The sequence below is a fragment of the Sylvia atricapilla genome, chromosome 1, assembly GCF_009819655.1.
Source record: "Sylvia atricapilla isolate bSylAtr1 chromosome 1, bSylAtr1.pri, whole genome shotgun sequence".
Lineage (NCBI taxonomy): Eukaryota > Metazoa > Chordata > Aves > Passeriformes > Sylviidae > Sylvia > Sylvia atricapilla.
In genome coordinates, this window is record NC_089140.1 from 153,020,625 (window position 1) to 153,040,827 (window position 20,203).

The following is a 20,203-nucleotide window of genomic DNA, read 5'->3' on the forward strand; positions in this document are numbered from 1 at the left end:
TCACGTGCATCAGGTGTGTGTGAGGAGGAAAGGCAGAGCCTCCGTGGCTGGGTTGTGTGATCCTTGATGGGATAACAGCCAGGGGGGGTGTAGAGCAGCATCCTTCTCTCTGGCACAGCTCACACCTCACTTGTCACCCTGGCCAGGTCAGCTGAAGCAGCTCTCCATCCTCAAGGTGGACCAGAACCGGCTGACAGACATGACAGAATCCATTGGGGACTGTGAGAATCTGTCTGAGCTCATCCTGACTGAGAACATGCTGACAGTGAGTACACAGCAGCCAGGCTGTTCATTGCAGCAGAGCTGCAGGGATCTCTTCCCACCTTCTGCCCTCTGAGCTGAATTCCTGAGTGTGCTCCAGCTGCTTCCACACAGTTTCACCAAGTTCACTGACATTTGGAAGCTGCTGTTTCTCGCTGATTTTTCCCCTAAAACATTCTCTGGGATAGCAGGGATGCTGGGGTGGCCCATCCCAAAGACATCCCAGGCTGCATTGGTGAGGGGTTTGGGATAGTGTGACTGAAAATGGCCCTGCTCCAAACTGCCTGTGATTTGATTGGTAAAACATAAGGGCTGGGAATGGGCAGATAAACAGAAGGCAAGTCTTGACCAGTGGTGGTTGGAGTGTGCTGTGCTGTGTTGAGGGGAGGAATTGGCATGGATCATCTATGATCCTGAGGGAAAACCTGTCCCAAGAGCGTTATCCCAAGTGTGTCTGTTGGCATGGAAGGCAGCTCGTTTCCCAGACCGAGGGCTTTGTGCCTTCTGCCTGTGCTGCCCTTTCCCCTTGCACCCGCTGACTCGGCTCCTTCCCAGGCCTTGCCCAAGTCCCTGGGGAAGCTGGCCAAGCTGACCAACCTGAACGTGGACCGGAACCGGCTGACGGCGCTGCCGGCGGAGATCGGAGGCTGTGCCAACCTCAGTGTCCTGTCCCTGCGGGACAACCGCCTGGCCCTGCTGCCCCCGGAGCTGGCCAACACCACCGAGCTGCACGTGCTGGACGTGGCTGGCAACAGGTGAGCAGGCTGCTGGCAGGGACAGCCCGGGAAAAGCCAGACTGGCTGCTGAGGGCTTGAGCTTTGCCCAGGAACCCCTCCTCTGTGTCACCTAAACACAGGGCAGAGGTGTGAGGGTATTTTATCACGTGTGAAATAGAGATCAGGGGAGATCCCCGGTCACTGGCTCCCTTTCCTTCCTGCACATTTTGTGGGTTTGTGTCGCTAGTGCTCAGGTGGTCGGTGTCAAAGCCTCCTTCATGGTGTGTAGGTGCCTGGGAGCTGTTCTGGAAGGTTCTGTAGTTCTGTTCACTGAGGTTGGTGCTTTTGGGAGTAGCTGAACACCGACCAGAGGTTCTGTAGGGAACATTCTCTACACTGGTCTGTGAGAGCTTTGTTTTTCTGTTTCTAAACCCCTCCACACTGTTGGAGGGAGTTGTCTTCTGCTAAAGGCTGGTGAGGATGGGGTATTGGAGCCCAGTGCACAGCCATGGGCAGAATGAGCTGTTCCAGTTTGCAGGACTGAGGGATGCACAGCAGCTTGGCTCTGTCCCTCTCTGTTCAGGTGGGGCACTCTGGGGCTGAGGTGAAGCTCCTTCCTGACCAGGTAAGTTTAACAAGCAGTTGTTCTCTCTTTTGCAGGCTGCAGAACTTGCCCTTTGCTTTGACAAATCTTAATCTGAAAGCCCTCTGGCTGGCAGAAAACCAGTCCCAGCCCATGCTGAAATTCCAGACCGAGGATGATGAAAAGACAGGAGAAAAGGTTCTCACTTGCTACCTGCTCCCCCAGCAGCCCTCTCCCAGCCTGGGTAAGAATGTGCATCACAAGCACTGGCTGCAGAGCCTTGTGCCCTGGAGGGGGCTGAGGCCCTGAACCTTCTCTGCTGGGTTGGACTGTCCCTTTCTGTCATTCCTGGAGCAGATCCAGGCTCTTGTATGGCTGGATATATATATATATATTATTATATATATATGTTTGGGCAGAGAGAGCTATTATTATATATATAATAATATATATAATCACTACCTTTCCCAGGCAGTGATGGTTAAAACTGAGGAATTGCCTTCTGCCAGGGGATAAGGCCCTGCAGCCTCATCTTTGAGTGTTCTGCTTGGATCTACTGACCAAGCAGTTAATTTTCATTGTCCTGTCAGTGTGTTATTCCTTAATTCTGCCTCTTTCTGCACTTGTTGGGTAGGGAGTGCTGGAGCTGAAGCACCATTCCCTGCTGTGGAGGCTGCTGTGGGTCTGGTGGGGGATGTACAGAAGGTGACAGGACGTTGAGCCTTTGTCCTCAAGCCTTTGGTGCCATGGGCAGATACAGTGGAAGTGCCCTAATGGGATAAGAACTGGTTCCATCTGAGTCTACAGCCCTGCTCTTCCCAAACAGAGCTCTCACTGTGTTCTCTCCCTCCCCAGAGAACCTCCTGCAGAACAGCGTGGACGAAAGCTGGACAGACACCAACCTGAACAGAGTCAGTGTGATCCAGTTCCTGGATGAGCCTAAAGGGGACGATGACGAGGAGTCTGGAGCTGAGAGACGAGTAAGAAACTCCTGGGGGCGTGTTGGCTCCCTGTGGGAGCACGGGGACAAACCAAGCTTTCCAAAGATGGGGAGCTGCTGTGGTGTCCATGTCTCACCCCGTGACACTGCTGTAGGCATGTGCAGGAATTCCACAGTCTGAATGAGGGCTGTTTGCTGCCCTGAGAACCTTAGCAGGAGCAAAAGGGAGTGAATTCCCTGGGAGCTGTGGTGCAGAGTCATATTTTGAGGCTCTTCTACGGGAGTGGAGCACTAACGTGCCCAGGGAGCACTCAAAATGTCCAGAGATCCCAGGAGAGCACTGTCAGGATGGGGTTTTAGCTCACCCCAACCGTGGGGAAAGGCTGCCCAGCCAAATCAGGCCATCCCCATCCCTCATGGCATGGAGGCAATGCTGCCCATGCTATGGAGTGTCCTGTTAGTAAAATACTAAACGCTGTAGGCAGCCTCAAAACCTGCAAAAACCTCAAAACTCTGCTTCTAGTGCGGAGGCAAATGCCAGGACAGAAGTTCTCACAAGTGCTCTAAGGGTTTCAGTCTCTTGGAGGACTTTATTTTCTTTTTTAGTTTATGGAAAACCATTCTTGACATCTGAATTCTTCTAATGAATGGTGTTTGCAGCTGTCCTGGGACAGCTCACTAAGCAGCACCAATTGTGGTGCATTTGGGCTTGGCAGACCTGTTAAGCCCAGAGGAATTAGGAAGATATCCCAGGATTTCTCACCTGTGTTCTGGAGGAGTTTCTGTGTTGATAACTTTTCATTTGCCAAGCCTGAAACAGCACTTTGAACTTCCCAACTCTTTGTCATTCTTCCCAAACCCGTTATCAGCTGGAGAGCAGGATGATGTCCTGAGGGAGCTGTTAGGGTTCCCTGCCTCTGTTCTTTCCCCTTGCCAGCTGCAGGCTGTGTAAGGCCTGGAGCAGATCCAGCTGCAGGACGTGTTGGTCTGTCCCCCCTGGGGCTCCGTGTCCCCCCTGTGTCCCCCCTTGGGGCTCCGTGTCCCCCCTGTGTCCCCCAGGGGCTCTGTGTCCCCCCTGTGTCCCCCTGAGGCTCCGTGTCCCCCCTGTGTCCCCTTGGGGCTCCGTGTCCCCTTGGGGCTCCGTGTCCCCCCTGTGTCCCCCCGGGGCTCTGTGTCCCCCCTGTGTCCGCTTGGGGCTCTGTGTCCTGTCCCCCCTGGGGCTCTGTGTCCTGTCCCCCCTGGGGCTCTGTGTCCCCCCTGTGTCCCCCCTTGGGGCTCCGTGTCCCCCCTTGGGGCTCCGTGTCCCCCTGGGGCTCCATGTCCCCCCCTGTGTCCCCCAGGGGCTCCGTATCCCCCCTGGGGCTCCGTGTCCCCCTGGGGCTCTGTGTCCTGTCCCCCCGGAGCTCTGTGTCCCCCCTGTGTCCCCCCCCTTGGGGCTCCGTGTCCCCCTGGGGCTCTGTGTCCCCCCTGTGTCCCCCCCCTTGGGGCTCCGTGTCCCCCCCTTGGGGCTCCGTGTCCCCCCTGGGGCTCCGTGTCCCCCCTGTGTCCCCCTGGGGCTCTGTGTCCCCCTGGGGCTCCGTGTCCCGTCCCCCCTGGGGCTCTGTGTTCCCCCGGAGCTCTGTGTCCCCCCTGTGTCCCCCCTTTGTCCCCCTGGGGCTCCGTGTCCCCCCTGTGTCCCCCCGGGACTCTGTGTCGCCCCTGGGGCTCCGTGTCCCCCCTGTGTCGCCGTGGGGCTCTGTGTCCCCCTGTGTCCCCCCGGGGCTCCGTGTCCCCCCGGGGCTCCGTGTCCCCCCGGGGCTCCGTGTCCCCCAGGGGCTCCGTGTCCCCCCTGTGTCCCCCAGGGGCTCCGTGTCCTGTCCCCCCTGGGGCTCCGTGTCCTGTCCCCCCTGGGGCTCCGTGTCCTGTCCCCCCTGGGGCTCCGTGTCCCCCTGGGGCTCTGTGTCCCCCTTGGGGCTCCGTGTCCCCCTGGGGCTCCGTGTCCCCCTGGGGCTCCGTGTCCCCCTGGGGCTCCGTGTCCCCCTGGGGCTCCGTGTCCCCCTGGGGCTCTGTGTCCTGTCCCCCTGGGGCTCTGTGTCCCCCTGAGGCTCTGTGTCTCCCCATGGGGCTCTGTGTCCCCCCTGTGTCCCCCCGGAGCTCTGTGTCCCCCCTGTGTCCCCCAGGGGCTCTGTGTCCTGTCCCCCTGGGGCTCTGGCTCTCCGATAACGGTGTTAGTTACCTGCAGAGGCTCATTCCTGAGGCCTGGCAGGTGCTGCCAGGGCTGGAATCCCCCTGCTGAGGGTTTCCCTGTGGCAGGGCCTGCAGCGCAGAGCCACCCCTCACCCCAGCGAGCTGAAGGTGATGAAGAAGGTGATCGAGGTGCGGCGCAATGAGGTGAACGCAGCAAAGGCTGATGCCAACCCCAGCTCGCCCAACTCAGAGGTGAGTGCTGCTCCCTGGGGAATGGATAACCACAGAGAACACGGGGATCATGGAATGGTTTGGGTTGGAAGGAATATTGCACACCACTGAGCTCCACCTCCGTGCCCTGGGCAGAGACATCTTCCACCAGGAACATGCAGCATATGTGAGAAATGGGGAGGAGAAAGGACTGACTTTTGGGGAAGTTTGGGAGGGACTGAGAGAGCATTGCCTGGGAAGGTTGGGAATCTGCCTTGAGATGTCATGGGGGGACCTGTGAAATTGAGCAGGAGATAGAACAGTGTAAGGGGAACTGTGTGTGTTGGTACCAGTTTTGTCATAGCACAGGCCAGCGGGAGAGGAAGAGAAGGCTCTGAAATTCCCAGTGAAGAATGATGGGAATAGAGCACTTGGAGGAGGCACCTTGCTGCCCTGGTGGGAGCTGAGAATAAATGCCACACAGGAGGATGGACCCAGGCCACATGGAGGGAGCTCAGGAGGGGAAGCTGTGGGCAGCCTGAGCAAAAGCTGGTTCTGTCGGTGCTGGACCATTCCCAGCTCACACCAGTCACACTGCCTGGCTCCATCTGCTGCTCTGGCTTCCATCCTGACTATTGGCAATTGATGGAGAGACGGGAAGACTGATTCATGATCAGAATTCGATTTTACTCAGGTTTTCCAAGTCTTATATACCATTTCAGTGAGGTTAATAATTTCTACTACAGTAATTAGGTTAGAAGATTATACAAGCAACTTATGCATTATACAACATTTTTATTGTAGAGGGTTGATTGAATCTTTTCCCTTAAACAGGTTTTAATCCCATCTTCTCATAAGCTCAAAGTTCTGTTTGCCCTCGCCACGGCATCCTAGTCACCAGCCTAGTTATGCTAATTAAGTCTGTCTTACACTCAGACTTGTGTATTCCCACACCTGACCATCACAACCGTTTTCTCAGGAGAAGAGGCTGAGTTCAACATCGAATCGCAGCGAGGAGTCCCACCTGTCCAGCAGCACTGCCTCTGTGGAGTGCAGGGCAGAGGAGAGGGAGCGGGGCTGGCCCAACGGGCAGCTGCCTGACCTGCGGGAGCTGGACAGGGACGGCAGGCCCAGAGCACAGGAGGAGCACAAGGAAGCTGCTGACCAGGAAGAGGAGGATGTGGAAGTGGAGTACAATGAGGTAGGAGCCTGGGAGCTGCAGCAGGGTCGTAATAAAAAGTGAAAGGACCTGGAATTTTGAGAGGAAGTGGGAAGTAGGTGTGCAGGTGAATGGGTGTGGGATTTGGGCATCACTGGAGGCAGATCCAGGCTGTGGAAGGCAGCGCTAGCAGAGTCTGAGGCAGCTTGTGGGAGCTGCACACGTGGGAGACTGGGGTGGACAGCGTGGGAGCCAGGCAGGCCGGGGGAAAATGGGGATGACCGTGAGAGGTTTGGATGCCCTCCATCCCTGGAGCTGGCAGAAACGTGTCTGGGGAAGGCGTGGTTATGGGAAAAGGCAGGGATGGGGAAATGGTGATGCATTCCTGCATTTTCCTGAGCACACAAGCAGGGACACTGCCTCTGCCTGTGCCGGGAGAGGGCTCACAGGGGCAGCAGGTTCTGTGCTGCCACCCCTCTGTCCCCTGAGGCTCACGGCCTGTCTGGGGCTTTGCTGTCACAGCCCACTGTGCACTTCGCTGAGGACACGCTGATACGGAGTGAGGATGAGGATGAGGATGAAGAGCGACCGTTCCCAGTGGAGAAGCAGAGGCTCATCCGCAAGGACACGCCCCATTATAAGAAACACTTCAAGATCACTAAACTGCCCAAGCCAGAGGCAGTGGTGGCACTTCTGCAGGGGCTGAACAGTGATGGGGTTCCCAAGGAGGAAGAGGAGTTGGGAGGCTGTAATAATAACACAGAGCCCAGGGAGCAGGAGGAGGCATGGGATGAGGATGACAGAAAGAATGGAGCTCTGTCTGCTCAGCCATCCGTGAAGGTAAGGTCTTGTGGGGAGGGGGAGGTCAGAGGGGTGCAGACCTGCCCTCTGCTCCTGTGGCTGAGGTTAATGTGGTGCTGGTGAAAGCACTGGCAAGAGGCTCCAGCACCTGGGGAAGTGCTGAGGGTGGGAGAGCTGAAGGTCACTGGAGGCTCATGGGGTTCTCAGAGAGCTGTGATGTGCTGCTGTGCCTGACACCTTCACTCTATCCAGGTCCTTGCACCATCCCCGTTCCTTGTGCTGTTCCCTGTGCTGCAGGGACAGTTCTCTGTCTCATCTCTGGTGGGTTCTGCTGTTCCTTCCAGCCTCCTCCTCACTTGCTGGTTGTTGCTGCTGGTTCACAGGAGGATGAGCTTTATCCCTGTGTGGGTTCAATGTTAGACTGACGTTTGGGGCACTGACACTTGTTGGCACAGTGTTTCCTGGAGCATGTAAGTGCAGCCAGGAGTGTGCCCTTCCCTGTGCTTCCACCCAAACACAGCCTGATGGAGGGTGCATTGGGATTTAGGGGAGCTTGTGCAATGAAGTTTTGGCCTTACTGGTTATACTGGGGCCTGAGAGACAGGGGTCCTTGGCTCTCTTCAGCTGAACCACCACGTTTGGTTAGGGACACACAGAGGTTCCTGCCTGAGGAAGTTCCTCACGATGGAATGACAACACAAGGATGAGGGACACTTCATGAGATCAGCCCAGTTCTCAGCCAAGCTGGTTTGAGGGTTTTGAGTTGCGTTTGGTGGGCAGAGGTCAGGATGTGGCTGAGTCTCCATCACAGTCTGGCATCAACAAATCTCATGGGTGAGATGTGGGTTTCTGGATGTGGAAGGTGCTGGATTAAACCTGCTGCTGTAACTGCACATGCTCCATGGTGCCAGGATCGTTCCCATCCCTGCTGGAGCTTGGGTTGCCCAGGGAAAAGTCCTTTCCCTCAGGGGATGCTTGCCTTGCTCTGTTGGAGCCAGTGCAGCTCCTCCTGTGCTCCCTAGGGATGGGGCCAGTTTTCCCACTGCTGCTGAAGTTCCTCAGAAGGAATGAAGGTTTGGATTTGAACTGTTCAAACAACAGTTTGAAGCTGTCCCAAGTCCCCTTCATGCAAGACCCATCATAGCTGGGAATGCTCTCACCCACAAAGGTTGTTTTAGCTGGACACTCAGAGCTGAGGAGACCTGGCAGAGCCTGTGATGCCTGCTCAGGGGTGGGGGACTTGTCAGAAGTTACCCTGGCTGTCACTGAGCCTCCTGCCTGGGATCAGCTCTCCTTTCTGTGGGGCTGCACTGGATGCCTGCTCCATGAACACGTTTATTGGCTGCCTCCTGAGCTGTATTCCAGGAGACGGGATGTAGGGAGCAGTGTCCCTGTGCACGGAGGCTTATGAAAGAGGGGCAGTGAAGGAGGAACCAGGACAGGCTGTGCAGGAGGCTGAATCCTAAAACCAGTGGGTTTTGTTGCAAGGACAGTTGGTTTTCAGAAGAAATCCTGAGATTTCCTGTGCTTGAGAGCAGGATGCCAGGTGCCTGTCAGGATGTACTTTTTCACCAGAGAAAGGAATTGGTGCAGTTGTGTTTGGGACTGCTCATTCCTGTGCAGCAGCACCACAGGCTCCTTGGTTCCTTCTCCTGATTGTAATCCTTCCTCCTTCCTGCTGTGATCTGGTGTGGAGGGGATGATGTCAGCTGGTGCTGCTCAGCTCAGGGCCTCAGGGTGCAGCAGGAACAAAACCTGGCCCTGGGGGTGCCAAACTGGGCACTCTGGGAACCCGTGAGCAGCCCTGGCACTGCTGAGAGGCTGAGCAGGAGTGGGGGTACTCTGGTGCTGAGGGGTCAGCCCTGGAGCTGGGATGTGAGTGGGCCCAGCTCTGGAGCTGTGGAGGTCAGCAGTGACCCCAGGAGTGGAGGTCAGCAGTGACCCCAGGGGCTCTGGTGGTCAACAGTGACTCCAGCAGCTCTGGAGGTCAGCAGTGACCCCAGGAGTGGTGGTCAGTAGTGTGACCCCAGGGGCTCTGGAGGTCAGCAGTGACCCCAGGGGCTCTGGAGGTCAGCAGTGACCCCAGGAGCTCTGGAGGTCAGCAGTGACCCCTGACTCTGGAGGTCAGCAGTGACCCCAGGAGTGGTGGTCAGTAGTGTGACCCCAGGGGCTCTGGAGGTCAGCAATGACTCCAGCAGCTCTGGAGGTCAGCAGTGACCCCAGGAGTGGTGGTCAGCAGTGACCCCAGGGGTTCTAGGAGTCAGCAGTGACCCCAGGGGCTCTGGAGGTCAGCAGTGACTCTGGAAGCTCTGGAGGTCAGCAGTGACCCCGGGGGCTCTGGAGGTCAGCAGTGACCCCGGGGGCTCTGGAGGTCAGCAGTGACCCCGGGGGCTCTGGAGGTCAGCAGTGACCCCGGGGGCTCTGGAGGTCAGCAGTGACCCCGGGGGCTCTGGAGGTCAGCAGTGACCCCGGGGGCTCTGGAGGTCAGCAGTGACCCCAGGAGCTCTGGAGGTCAGCAGTGACCCCGGGGGCTCTGGAGGTCAGCAGTGACCCCGGGGGCTCTGGAGGTCAGCAGTGACCCCGGGGGCTCTGGAGGTCAGCAGTGACCCCAGGAGCTCTGGAGGTCAGTAGTGACTTCAGCAGCTCTGGAGGTCAGCAGTGACCCCAGGAGTGGTGGTCAGCAGTGACTCTGGAAGCTCTGGTGGTCAGCAGTGACCCCTGACTCTGGTGGTCAGCAGTGACCCCAGGAGCTCTGGAGGTCAGCAGTTACTGTGGAACCTCTGGAGGTCAGCAGTGACCCCGGGGGCTCTGGAGGTCAGCAGTGACCCCGGGGGCTCTGGAGGTCAGCAGTGACCCCTGACTCTGGAGGTCAGCAGTGACCCCAGGAGTGGTGGTCAGTAGTGTGACCCCAGGAGCTCTGGGGGTCAGCAGTGACCCCAGGAGTGGAGGTCAGCAGTGACCCCAGGAGCTGTGGAGGTCAGCAGTGTGACCCCAGGGGCTCTGGAGGTCAGCAGTGACCCCAGGAGTGGTGGTCAGTAGTGTGACCCCAGGGGCTCTAGGGGTCAGCAGTGACCCCAGGAGTGGTGGTCAGTAGTGTGACCCCAGGGGCTCTGGAGGTCAGCAGTGACCCCAGGAGTGGAGGTCAGCAGTGACCCCAGGGGCTCTAGGGGTCAGCAGTGACCGTGCCGTGCCTGTGTTGGGTGGTGGTGGTGGTCATGGTGGTTGTGGTGGTCGTGGTGGCGGGTTTGGTTGATGCTCCACTAATCCGCATGCCTCTTTGCTGGTTCCTGTCCTAACAGGGGGTGTCGTTTGATCAAGCCAATAATCTGCTGATTGAACCTGCTCGCATTGAGGAGGAAGAGGTCTGTACCACTCCTACTGTTCTCTCTCTGCCCAGAATCATCCAGCCTGCTTGATTTGCTTCCCAGCCTCACCCGTTGTTGTAGGGGGAACTCTGATCTCTCTCTGGGTCAAGTGGCTTCTGGACCTGGCTGATACAAACACGATGATTGTTTCCTCCTTGCTTTCCCCTTTTCCTCCTTTCCCGTCCTCGAGGTGAGAGTGGCTGCTGCAGAGCAGGAGTGAGATGGAAATGATGGAAGAGCCAAAGGGGCTGAGGTGGGAAGTTCAGTTCCTAGCTGCTGTGTGTTGATGGAGACATGGAGTTAAATAAATGGGTATTTCTGGACACGTGGGTTCCCCAGGAGGAGCAGAGGCCTCAGGAATCAGCTGAGTGCTGTGTGCTGACCCTTTGATGAAAGGAGGAGGATCTCACTCAGGGAGCACTGTACCACTGGGGAAAGTGGACTGGAGCCAATGATATGTGCATCTAGAGCCTCCCCCAAATCCCTTCAAGGCTCAACGTGCAGCACCTTGAGGTGTCAGAAAGGGGCATCCAAGGGACCACAAAGGCCTTGGCATGGGGGTGGTGAGTGTGCTGAGGGTTAAGATCCTGTGTCTAACTGCCTGGCTCATCCTCTGACTCTGCCCAGGTTTTCAGTGGTGAGCTGTGGGGTCAGAACCTCTCTGCAGGTTCCCAGGAGCTGCTGGAGGCACAGCATTCCTGCCGCTGACAAGAGGCAGAAACAGCATCCGTGCTGACAGCTGGCACAGGCATTTCTCCCATGGGACAGATGGTATAGGGCCATGTGCTGCCTGGGAGTGTTGGCCTGGGTGTCTCTGAGAACTTGGCTCTGCTGTCCCCTCAGGTGTAAAACAGAGATGTTCTTGGGTTTGGAGTGAGGCTTTCCAGGAGGGAGGTGATGAATCCTTTGCACCCAGGCAGAACATGAGCTGCCTGGTCAGGTGTGGTCCCCTCTTAGTGGATCCTGGAGATTCCTCCATCTTTCTCCATCTCTAGGTCGCTGAAAACCACGTTAGTATTTCTTGCGTTTCTCTTTTGCAAAATCTTCTGATCCTGGAGGTCTTTTCCAGCCTAAGTGATTCTGTGATTGCTGGGGGAGGTCCCAGGCTGGCTCTGGTGTCCCCTCAGCACAGTCCCCTTTGCACAGATCTGTTCCTGTGCTGTGAGGAAGGATGTGTTTGTGCAGCTCCTGAGGAGCAGCATGCTGAAGATCCCCAGATTGGTGGTGGTAGCTGAAGTCATCCAAGAGTAGACCAACTTTGGGAAGTTGGTTTGGAATATTTGATTGTCCTACAGCTCTGAGGAGCGTTCAGCAAGGAACTTTCCATGAGACCAGGTTACTCCAAGCCCTGACCAGCCTGTCCTTGGACATTTCCAAACAGCATCTGCCTGCTGTTCCCAGGGATGATCCCTTCAGAATCTGTGGGCTGATGGAGCAGAGCAGAGGCTGGTGCTGTTGGGCACCACGGTTTGGGGTTCATGATACTGCTGTCACATTCCTTAGATAATTTAATACAGCCCCAAGAGAAAAGGGGCTACTGATTCCTGATTGTGTGTTCCCTAATCCTAAACCATCATCTTGAGCTGGAGACTGATGGTGTTGGAGCAGAACTGGAGAGACAGGCCCAGCTTCTGCCAGCCCCCAAGGTCGGGTACAGCCAGAGCTCCTGTGGCTGTTCTGCTGCAGCAAAAGAAGAACTTTGTTAAAGCCTGTGATAATCACCTGATGGTGGGTATCTGGATTCCAGGGCTGGCTCTGTTCCCAGTGCTCTGTCTCCATCCCCATCTGCCTTGCAGAGTGGCTGTACTGGGATGTAGAGAGGTTTTGAGAGGAGAAAAGCAGCATGTTGAGCACCTGTTTGATGGCACAAGGTTAGACCTGAACTCTGTTTTCAGGTAGTTCTGATGGAGCAGCCTGGAGAGCTGCTGGGCAGGTTACAGTGACAGTGGGAGGAGGGTCCCAGTTTGTGTTTCAGGGTGTGATGATGCTTTGCTGTGGCACATCCCTGGGTGTGCCCAGCCTTAACCGTGTCCTGCAGAGCCCCTGCAGGTCCAGGAGCCACAGAGATTTCTGTGCTGCTGGGACACATCAACAGGATTTTGTCTCTGGCTCTGTCCAGGAGCAGAAGGAGCTGCCATTCCACTCCCTGGGAAGAAGAGAGGGTTTCCAAAGATGCTGGATGTCTGCTGCTGCTGCTGCTCAGGTGTCACATCCTGTTGCTCTGCAGTCAGGAGTGAGTCAGGTCTTCTTGAAGGAGCCTCATCCTGTGGGAACTGCTCAGGAATGTCACCATTTGTGTTGGAATGGCAGCCTCGAGCCTGGCACCCGTTAGGATTTGCCATGGCAGATGTGACAGCACAGCCTGGTCCTGGAGCATCCCCTGCTCAGAGGGTTCAGTTCTGGAAAGGCTCCACAGGTACTGGGGAGCACTGGGATGTGCTGGGAGCCATCCTGCCCCTCTGCATGGGGCTCTTTGCTGCTGCACACATGGAGCTCTTCCCCTTGCTCTGGTTTTGCATTTAGGGGGTGACTGTGTGCCTCATCAAGGCATCACCAGACTTGGAATTCTTATGTAGCAGATTTGATTTTCCCACAATGTGACCCATAAATTTTAAACCCAGGAAAGTTTAATAAGCCTCTTGTGTAGTGCAGGAGAGGTCATGTCACCTGTTTGCTCACCTGGCTTGACTGGAATAGGAGGGAGTAGAGTTTTTTGAGGTTAAAAAAAATACAATATTCCCATTTCTCTCATTTAATTTTTAAGATGATCAAAGTTCCTATTGAGCAAAGAAAAATATGCTATATTTTCTATTTTAATTTGTCTGGCTTTTAACTTACTGCCATCAAGATGTTTTTATTACGTTTTTCTACTGGGTTGAAAGGTCCTCAGTGTTTTTTATGGAATCATAGAATGGCTTGGGTTAGAAGGGGCCTTTTAAATGTCACCAAGTGCCACTCCCCTGCCACTGGCAGAGGCATTTTCCACTATCCCAGGTTGCTCCCTGTGTCCAGCCTGGCCTTAAACACTTGCAGGGATGGGGCAGCCACAGCTTCTCTGGGCAGCTGGAGCAGTATTCTGCCACCTTTCCCCTGCCATGACCCTCTGGTGTGGAGGTGGGTTTGGGATCTTGAGGTGGGTTTGGGATCTCTTCCTGCAAATGTACAACTTCACCTGTGGACCTGTGTTAAGGTACAATATGGACATGAGTCACCAACAAAGTGTCAGAGATTGAACACTGATTTGTGTGATTGCTGCTTGTTCATCATCACTGATCCCTGTCTCAGCTCCAGGTTTGATCTGGAGCTCTCTGAGCACCGAGGAGCAGATGTGGAATGATTTCTCACACAAATGCAGTCCCATCTGCAGCTTCCTTTCCCTGCTCCAGGAGTGGGGCAGGATCACTTTGGTTCTCTTCTGTCACACCATCATCTCATTGGCCTTCACAGAGAGAGCAGAAAGCAGCAGAACAGTGACTGATTGAGAGAAAATGACAAGTTTAAACACAGTGCCACAGCGAATCCAGTTGTCCCTTCTGCCCCAGGCAGGTGCCCTGTGTGTAACAGGCTTTGCTGCTTGGTGCTGGGGTTATTACAAAAGTCAGGCATTAAAAGAACCCCTGTAGAAATTATGAGGGCTGAAGCATTTGCCTGCCTTAAAACTGGCCCCTGTTTGCCTGCAGTGTGTTGTGTCTGTGTCTGTCAGTGCAGGAGTGCAGTAACCCCCAGAAAGCCCCAGGAGACTGTGGTGGGAAACAGTCCCCAGCTCGGATGTGGGCACTGGAGTGAGGCCAGACTGGGATGGGTTGGCATTTCTGGGAGATGCAGTTGAACTGAGAAAGGGCTGTGCTCAGGAACAACAAAGCTGAGTTCACAAGGGAGATAAGAGATGATTTGGAAGAAGTCCTGAGGTCAAGTCTCCTGCCATGACTGCAACCCAACAGGATGCTCTCGTTAATAAGTCAGTCACTTTTTATTAAAATACAGATTGTTTCATCCTGTTACACAGTGTGTGCACACACACAGATTCCTCCTGCAGGGAGAACACCCAAACTTCTCCATGTTTCTGCTTCTGGAGTGATTAGAAAACTTACTTTAACCTGTCATTTGTTAGTTCATTGTTTTCATTGTATTTTATCTTGTCCAATCTCTTCCCTGCTGCTCACCCATTGCCTGCTTGGCTTTGGTGTAATTCTATGGAGGCCAGTCCTGACTTTTTCCAGCTTTCCTTTTGCTGGATTAGAGAAACCCAATTCCTCTGGTGTTCTCTGGTAAGAGGAATTTTCATTTATTCCCTGCCTTTCTTGCTGCCTTTTCTTGCACCTGATCTACCTGAGCTCAGGTTTTGTGCCTACAGACAACATGAGAGAGTTGTCACAAACCCAGGCCTTAGTTCACTAAATTCCATACTTGTTATTCCATTTCAAATATGGCAGTTCCTGTTCCTGGATGGGAATTCTATTTAGCACCTTTGTTCATATCTTTATTATACCTTTAGCTGTTCTTCCTGTGTCCTTCAGGACTTGGGGAGGTTTGGCCTCCAGACAAGGTGCACTTAGGCGAGTCTCTGCCTGTGTGTTGTAAATCAGGTGATGCCAGGTTTAATGAAAGTTCTCCATATATTCCACTGTTCCTTGGATAATTACTTTCCTCCTGCAAGGCCTGTACTTAGCAGCACAGTGTTGAAATAGATTTTTTTTCCCCCAGTCTTTATAGTCTTGTAATTGTATATTAAATGACGGGCAAAATTGACCTTTAGAACAGTCTGAAATTGCAGGGCTGAGGAGAGTCTCCAGTGGAATTTTATAGTGGCAAATATAGTGCAGAAAAATGACTGCTCCAAGGATTTCACTACACAAGAAGGGTCAGTAAGAATAGGAATAAAAATTCTGTGCTGCTGAAGAGATAGAATAGAATGTGTTCTAGTGTTGTTACCTGTTCCAGCTGAATCAGGGTGTAAGGTTTTGTCCTGATTCTGGTTCTGAAATGGTTTGAGGATCGGTGGCTTTGGACAGTGCTTTATGCTTCTCTTTAAGCATTTGAGTGTTCTCATTCCCAGAGAGACCCTGTCCTCTGTATTCCATAGTTTGGCCAGCCCAGATCCTTGCAGGATTCCCTTCTTTGTGTGTTTCTGTGCCCATGATAGAGTTGGATCCCAGTGGTGATGAGAAGGCAGTACCAGCTTCTGAAGTCCCAGTTTCCCTAGTTCACGAATTAAATAACTGATCCTTGAATCACGAGCCATCCCAGGCTGGAGGGGCCTCAAAAGGCTCAAGGTTTTGTGGGGAAGAGCCTTGGTGAGGTTGTCACCACTCTGGCCCTGAGGGGTGTGAATCAGCACCTCCCGTGGAGTTTGTCCCACTGGAGGATTGTTTTCACTGCAAACATTCCCTTCGTGCACCAAGATGAAATCATACCTTTATATAGACACACAGCAATACTCTAAATCTCTTCATGAGTCTATAGCCATGGCACACAGCTCTCAGTCTCACATGATACATGGATATTCATGTGTCTGTAGGAACCTTGGCTTTTATTGGTGCTTTAAATGTCACCATCTTTCGTGTTGTAAAAAGGCATCCTCGCTTCCTTCTCCCTCTGCGAAATGTCACCGTCCTTGGGTCTCCTGGTGAAGGGAGGAGCAGGAGCAGAGCAGCACCCTGAGCATGGCAGGTCTCCTGTCCCATCTGCTCCCAGTGCTGCTGTCACCAGTGAGGCTGTGGCTGTCACCAGTGGGGCTGTGACAGTCCCTGTCCCATCTGTTCCCAGTGCTGCTGTCACCAGTGAGGCTGTGGCTGTCACCAGTGGGGCTGTGGCAGCCCCTGTCCCATGTTCCCAGTGCTGCTGTCACCAGTGGGGCTGTGACAGTCCCTGTCCTGTCTGTTCCCAGTGCTGCTGTCACCAGTGGGGCTGTGACAGTCCCTGTCCCATGTTCCCAGTGCTGCTGTCACCAGTGGGGCTGTGGCTGTCACCAGTGGGGCTGTGACAGCCCCTGTCCCATGTTCCCAGTGCTGCTGTCACCAGTGGGCTGTGGCTGTCACCAGTGGGGCTGTGACAGTCCCTGTCCCATGTTCCCGGTGCTGCTGTCACCTGTGGGGCTGTGGCTGTCACCAGTGGGGCTGTGACAGTCCCTGTCCCATCTGTTCCCAGTGCTGCTGTCACCAGTGGGCTGTGGCTGTCACCAGTGGGGCTGTGGCAGTCCCTGTCCCATGTTCCCGGTGCTGCTGTCACCTGTGGGGCTGTGGCTGTCACCAGTGGGGCTGTGACAGTCCCTGTCCCATGTTCCCGGTGCTGCTGTCACAGTCTCGTTCAGGGTTCTCTGCTTTGCACTGGTTTTGTTGGAGGTGTTCAGTGAGAAGTCAGTGAAATACTCAAACTCCTCTGCACTGTGCCCACCCTCCCTGCCCTTCAGACCCCCTTTCCTTTGAGAACTAAACCCACAGGAACAGAGGAAGGAGTAACATCAGAGCCAGGAAACCTCCAGCCCATGTCCAGGGGCTGCTCTTCTGCCAGGGCCACTTCTCCTCAGTGTTCCTTTTCCAGTGTCTGGGGTTAATTCAGCTCTCAGCAGTCACACAGCAATCTCCCATCTCCCTTTTGCTCACTGTTATTTTCAGCCTGTCTCCTTGTCCCCGTGAGCTGTCACTGACCAAAGCCAGACAGATTTAGCTCTTCTCATCTTTCCTGGTGAATCAGTTTCTCCAGCTCCTGCTCTTCCATGTCCCAGCTGTATGCACCAGAAGTGAGCAGAATCTCAGAATTATTTAGGTTAGAAAAGACCTCCAAGACCATCAGGCCCTGAGTGGTCCACACCTTGTCACCAGACCAGGGCACTGAGTGCCACATCCACTCATTCCTTGCACACCTCTGGGGTGGTGACTCTCCCACCTCCCTGAGCAGCCCCTGCCAAAGCCTGGTGGCTCTTTCTAGGAAGAAACTTTTCCTGTTGTCCAAGCTGAACCTTGAGGCTGTGTGACAGTTACAGACTGACATGTTGTGTTGTGTTACACTGACTGAATGTGTGTCAGAGTGACAGGAGCTGAGGGGCCCAGATCTCAGCAGGACAAAGGGATCCTTTCACTGGTGGGTGCTCAGCTCCTGGCCCTCTCTGGATGAAGATTTCTGGTCTGTTCAGGCTCTTGTATGAGGCACCATGGAACTGCCATCCATGATTTTGTCTGATCCTCTCCCATTCCTTTGATATGTTCCAGTCCCACAGAATCTAGTGGCAGTAAATTATGTAATTTACTTGAGCTTTATATCAAAAAGCATTTAAGCCTTCCTCTGATACTTCATTTGGTATCTTACTGAGTTCCACTGAATATCCCTAATTCTTTTGCAATTACAAACGTGGAATAATCATCTCCTATAAAGTTATTAATGGCATGAGAAGATAAAAAGGGTCTCTCTTCCCCTCCTGAGCTGGAAGGCTCCCAGCCTCCCCTCATATGGAATTATTTCAATTCTGTCAGCTTTAGAGTAAAGCCACTCCTGATACAACTTGACAGAACCCAAATTCTTGTTTCTGTCCCGATGACTCTTCGCTGGTTCTTGGCTTGTACAGCACACAGCTGAACCTGCACTGGGTGATGTCAGGGCCAGGTCTTGGAGCACAGCTTTGCACAAGGCTGCTTAGTGCATCTTCACTCCATCAGCCAAGTCTGGAGTCTTCTCAGAATGAGGGAGTTTGGGTTTTGAGATAGCTCATTTTCATAAATTCAGCTGTTTCTCCTGAGAGCCATTTGTGTGCCTGGTAAAAGGCACAGGTGTTCCTCAGTTATTTGTCTGGAATGGTGTCTGGATCAGGAGCTGATGGTTACAGGATCATTCTGGGTAGTCTCTCAGTCCATCAGCACAATATAAGGGATCTCAGGGTAAAAAAAAGCCCAGAATTTTGGAAATGCTCTATAAGCATCCCAGAGATCTCAGGTAAATGTTGGGACTCTTGAACACAAGTCGTTCAGTCCTTTTGATTTTTGAAAAGATTATTGATGATATTTAGTGGATTCTTCAGCTGCTGTTGTAGTGGGATCCCTCACCTTCATGTCCCTTGTCACATGTCTGTCCCAACATAAATCCAGATTCTTTATTGCAGTTGCATTTCCTGTGTCAGTATGACAGTCTCAAATAAATCTTCTGGAACATGTAAATGCGAGGATTGGACACTGAGAGTCAGAGGATCAGTCAGGTTTGAAAAGACCTTGAAGATCAGCAAGTCCAACCATCAACCCAGCATCACCACCACGTTCATCACTAAACCATGTCCTCAGATGCCATATCCAATGGTTTTTGAACACTTCCAGATATGAGGACTCCACCCTGTCCTGAGCAATCCATGCCAGGGCTGGACAGCCATTTACAGGAAGGAGTTTTCCCAGTATCCCACCTAAACTGCTCCTGGTGCAACTTGAGACTGTTGGCCCTTATCCTGTCCCTTGTTCCCTGGGAGCAAAGCCTGTCCCCCATCTTGTTCCACCTTCCTGTCAAGGAGTTGTAGAGACTGAGAGGGTCCCTCCTGAGCCTCCTTTTCTCCAGGCTGAGCCTCCCCAAGCTGCCTCAGCTGCTCCTGGTGCTCCAGACCTTTCCCCAGCTCTGCTCCTCTATCTGGACTTGCTGATGCCCCTCAATGTCCTTCTTGTTACAGAGGCCCCAGAGTGACCCCAGCTGTGTGCATCCACATGTGCAGCCCTTTATAAAGTGATGCCTGTGCTGGCAGAAACTTTCTGTCTCTTGGGTGTGTTTGGAGGAAGAACTTGGCCACTCAGCAGCTCTCAAGTACAACAGCTCTGAGCTTTGTCCCTTGAGTCCTGTGGATGTGATGCTTGGTCTCTGCCTCAGTTTCTGCCGTGCCCCTGACAGGCTTCAGGAATTCTCAGTGATGAGTTTTGCACAGCAGCAAATTCAGAGTGCCCCAAATCTGTAGGGCAGCACACAGATGTCCCTGGCTGCTGCTTGAAAGGGAGTCTGTGCAACACTTCTGGTGTGTACAGTTGTTTCCTGAAAGCTGGGGATTCTTGCAGGAGTGTAGGCAAGTCTACGGACAGCTGGGACAAGGAATTCTGCCAATCTCTATATTCTAGAACATGTGGGTTTATTGCAAGGGTAAAAAGGGCCTTGGCTTCAGCCACCAGCCTGGGCTGGAGGGGAGTCCCAAAGAGAGAGGGAGAAAGAACAGGAGGATATGGGCTAAGTGAGGAGGGAGCGAGAGAGCAAAGTGGCAGGGGAAAGAGAGTAAGAGAGAGCAAGAGTAGGGGGAAGAGGAAGGGGAAGAGTGAGCAAAGAGCAGCGGGAAGGAGAGGAGGAAGAGGTAAGAGAGTTAAGAAGTAAGAGGTAAGAGAGCGAGGTCCTTGTTACAATCCATTATATCTCCTTTTGTGATGAATATTCTGATTTTCAGTGACCAACCAACACAAGACACAAAATCCTATAGAATCTACATACAGCCTATGAGAACTACTATATCACCATACTGTGTTATATTTTAAACTCTAGAAACTGCTTTTTAAACTTCTGTTTTACTACATTGACCTTTGGATCCCTTAGCCAGCAGAAAGGGTTCTGCTCAATCAAAAGGGATTCTCCTTCAGCCAGACCATTGTTTTCAGGTTCTGTAGTAACTAAAACTTAGTATCCTACAACTCAAAGTCAGCTTTCATTTCTATCCCGATTATAGGTTTCATATTTTCAGAATCTTTTGCTAAGCAATCATATTGATAAGGTTTCCCTGATTCATCCTCCCCAACACAGGAGCAAGTGAATCTGTTAACAGAGATGGGTGGGTGGGTGAGCTTTTAGGTCCCTTCCCACCCAAATCATTCCATGATTCAGTGTTAAAAAGCAGTTTTACACCAGAAACCAAATGAAAACTGTCTTGAGGCGGCCCCAGTTCATGTTTGGTGTGTCCCCAGAGAGGCACAGGCAGAGCCACAGGCAGGACTGAGGGGAAGAGGTAAAACTGCTTCCCTGGGTCATGTCCAGTGCCTCTGGTGGTGGGTGGTTCCCAGT

General features: G+C 53.5%; 1 protein-coding gene across 2 annotated transcripts in view; it reads left to right on the top strand.

Annotated features, from left to right (window-relative positions):
• Positions 1-20,203, top strand: part of SCRIB (scribble planar cell polarity protein) — a 108,117-nt gene that overhangs the window by 29,536 nt on the left and 58,378 nt on the right. For both annotated transcript variants that reach the window (XM_066337751.1, XM_066337743.1), the window contains exons 9-16: positions 147-265; positions 817-1,016; positions 1,638-1,804; positions 2,416-2,540; positions 4,793-4,918; positions 5,856-6,077; positions 6,558-6,875; positions 10,136-10,198. In XM_066337751.1, the coding sequence (XP_066193848.1) occupies positions 147-265; positions 817-1,016; positions 1,638-1,804; positions 2,416-2,540; positions 4,793-4,918; positions 5,856-6,077; positions 6,558-6,875; positions 10,136-10,198 (1,340 nt within the window). The remainder of the gene's footprint in view (positions 1-146; positions 266-816; positions 1,017-1,637; positions 1,805-2,415; positions 2,541-4,792; positions 4,919-5,855; positions 6,078-6,557; positions 6,876-10,135; positions 10,199-20,203) is intronic.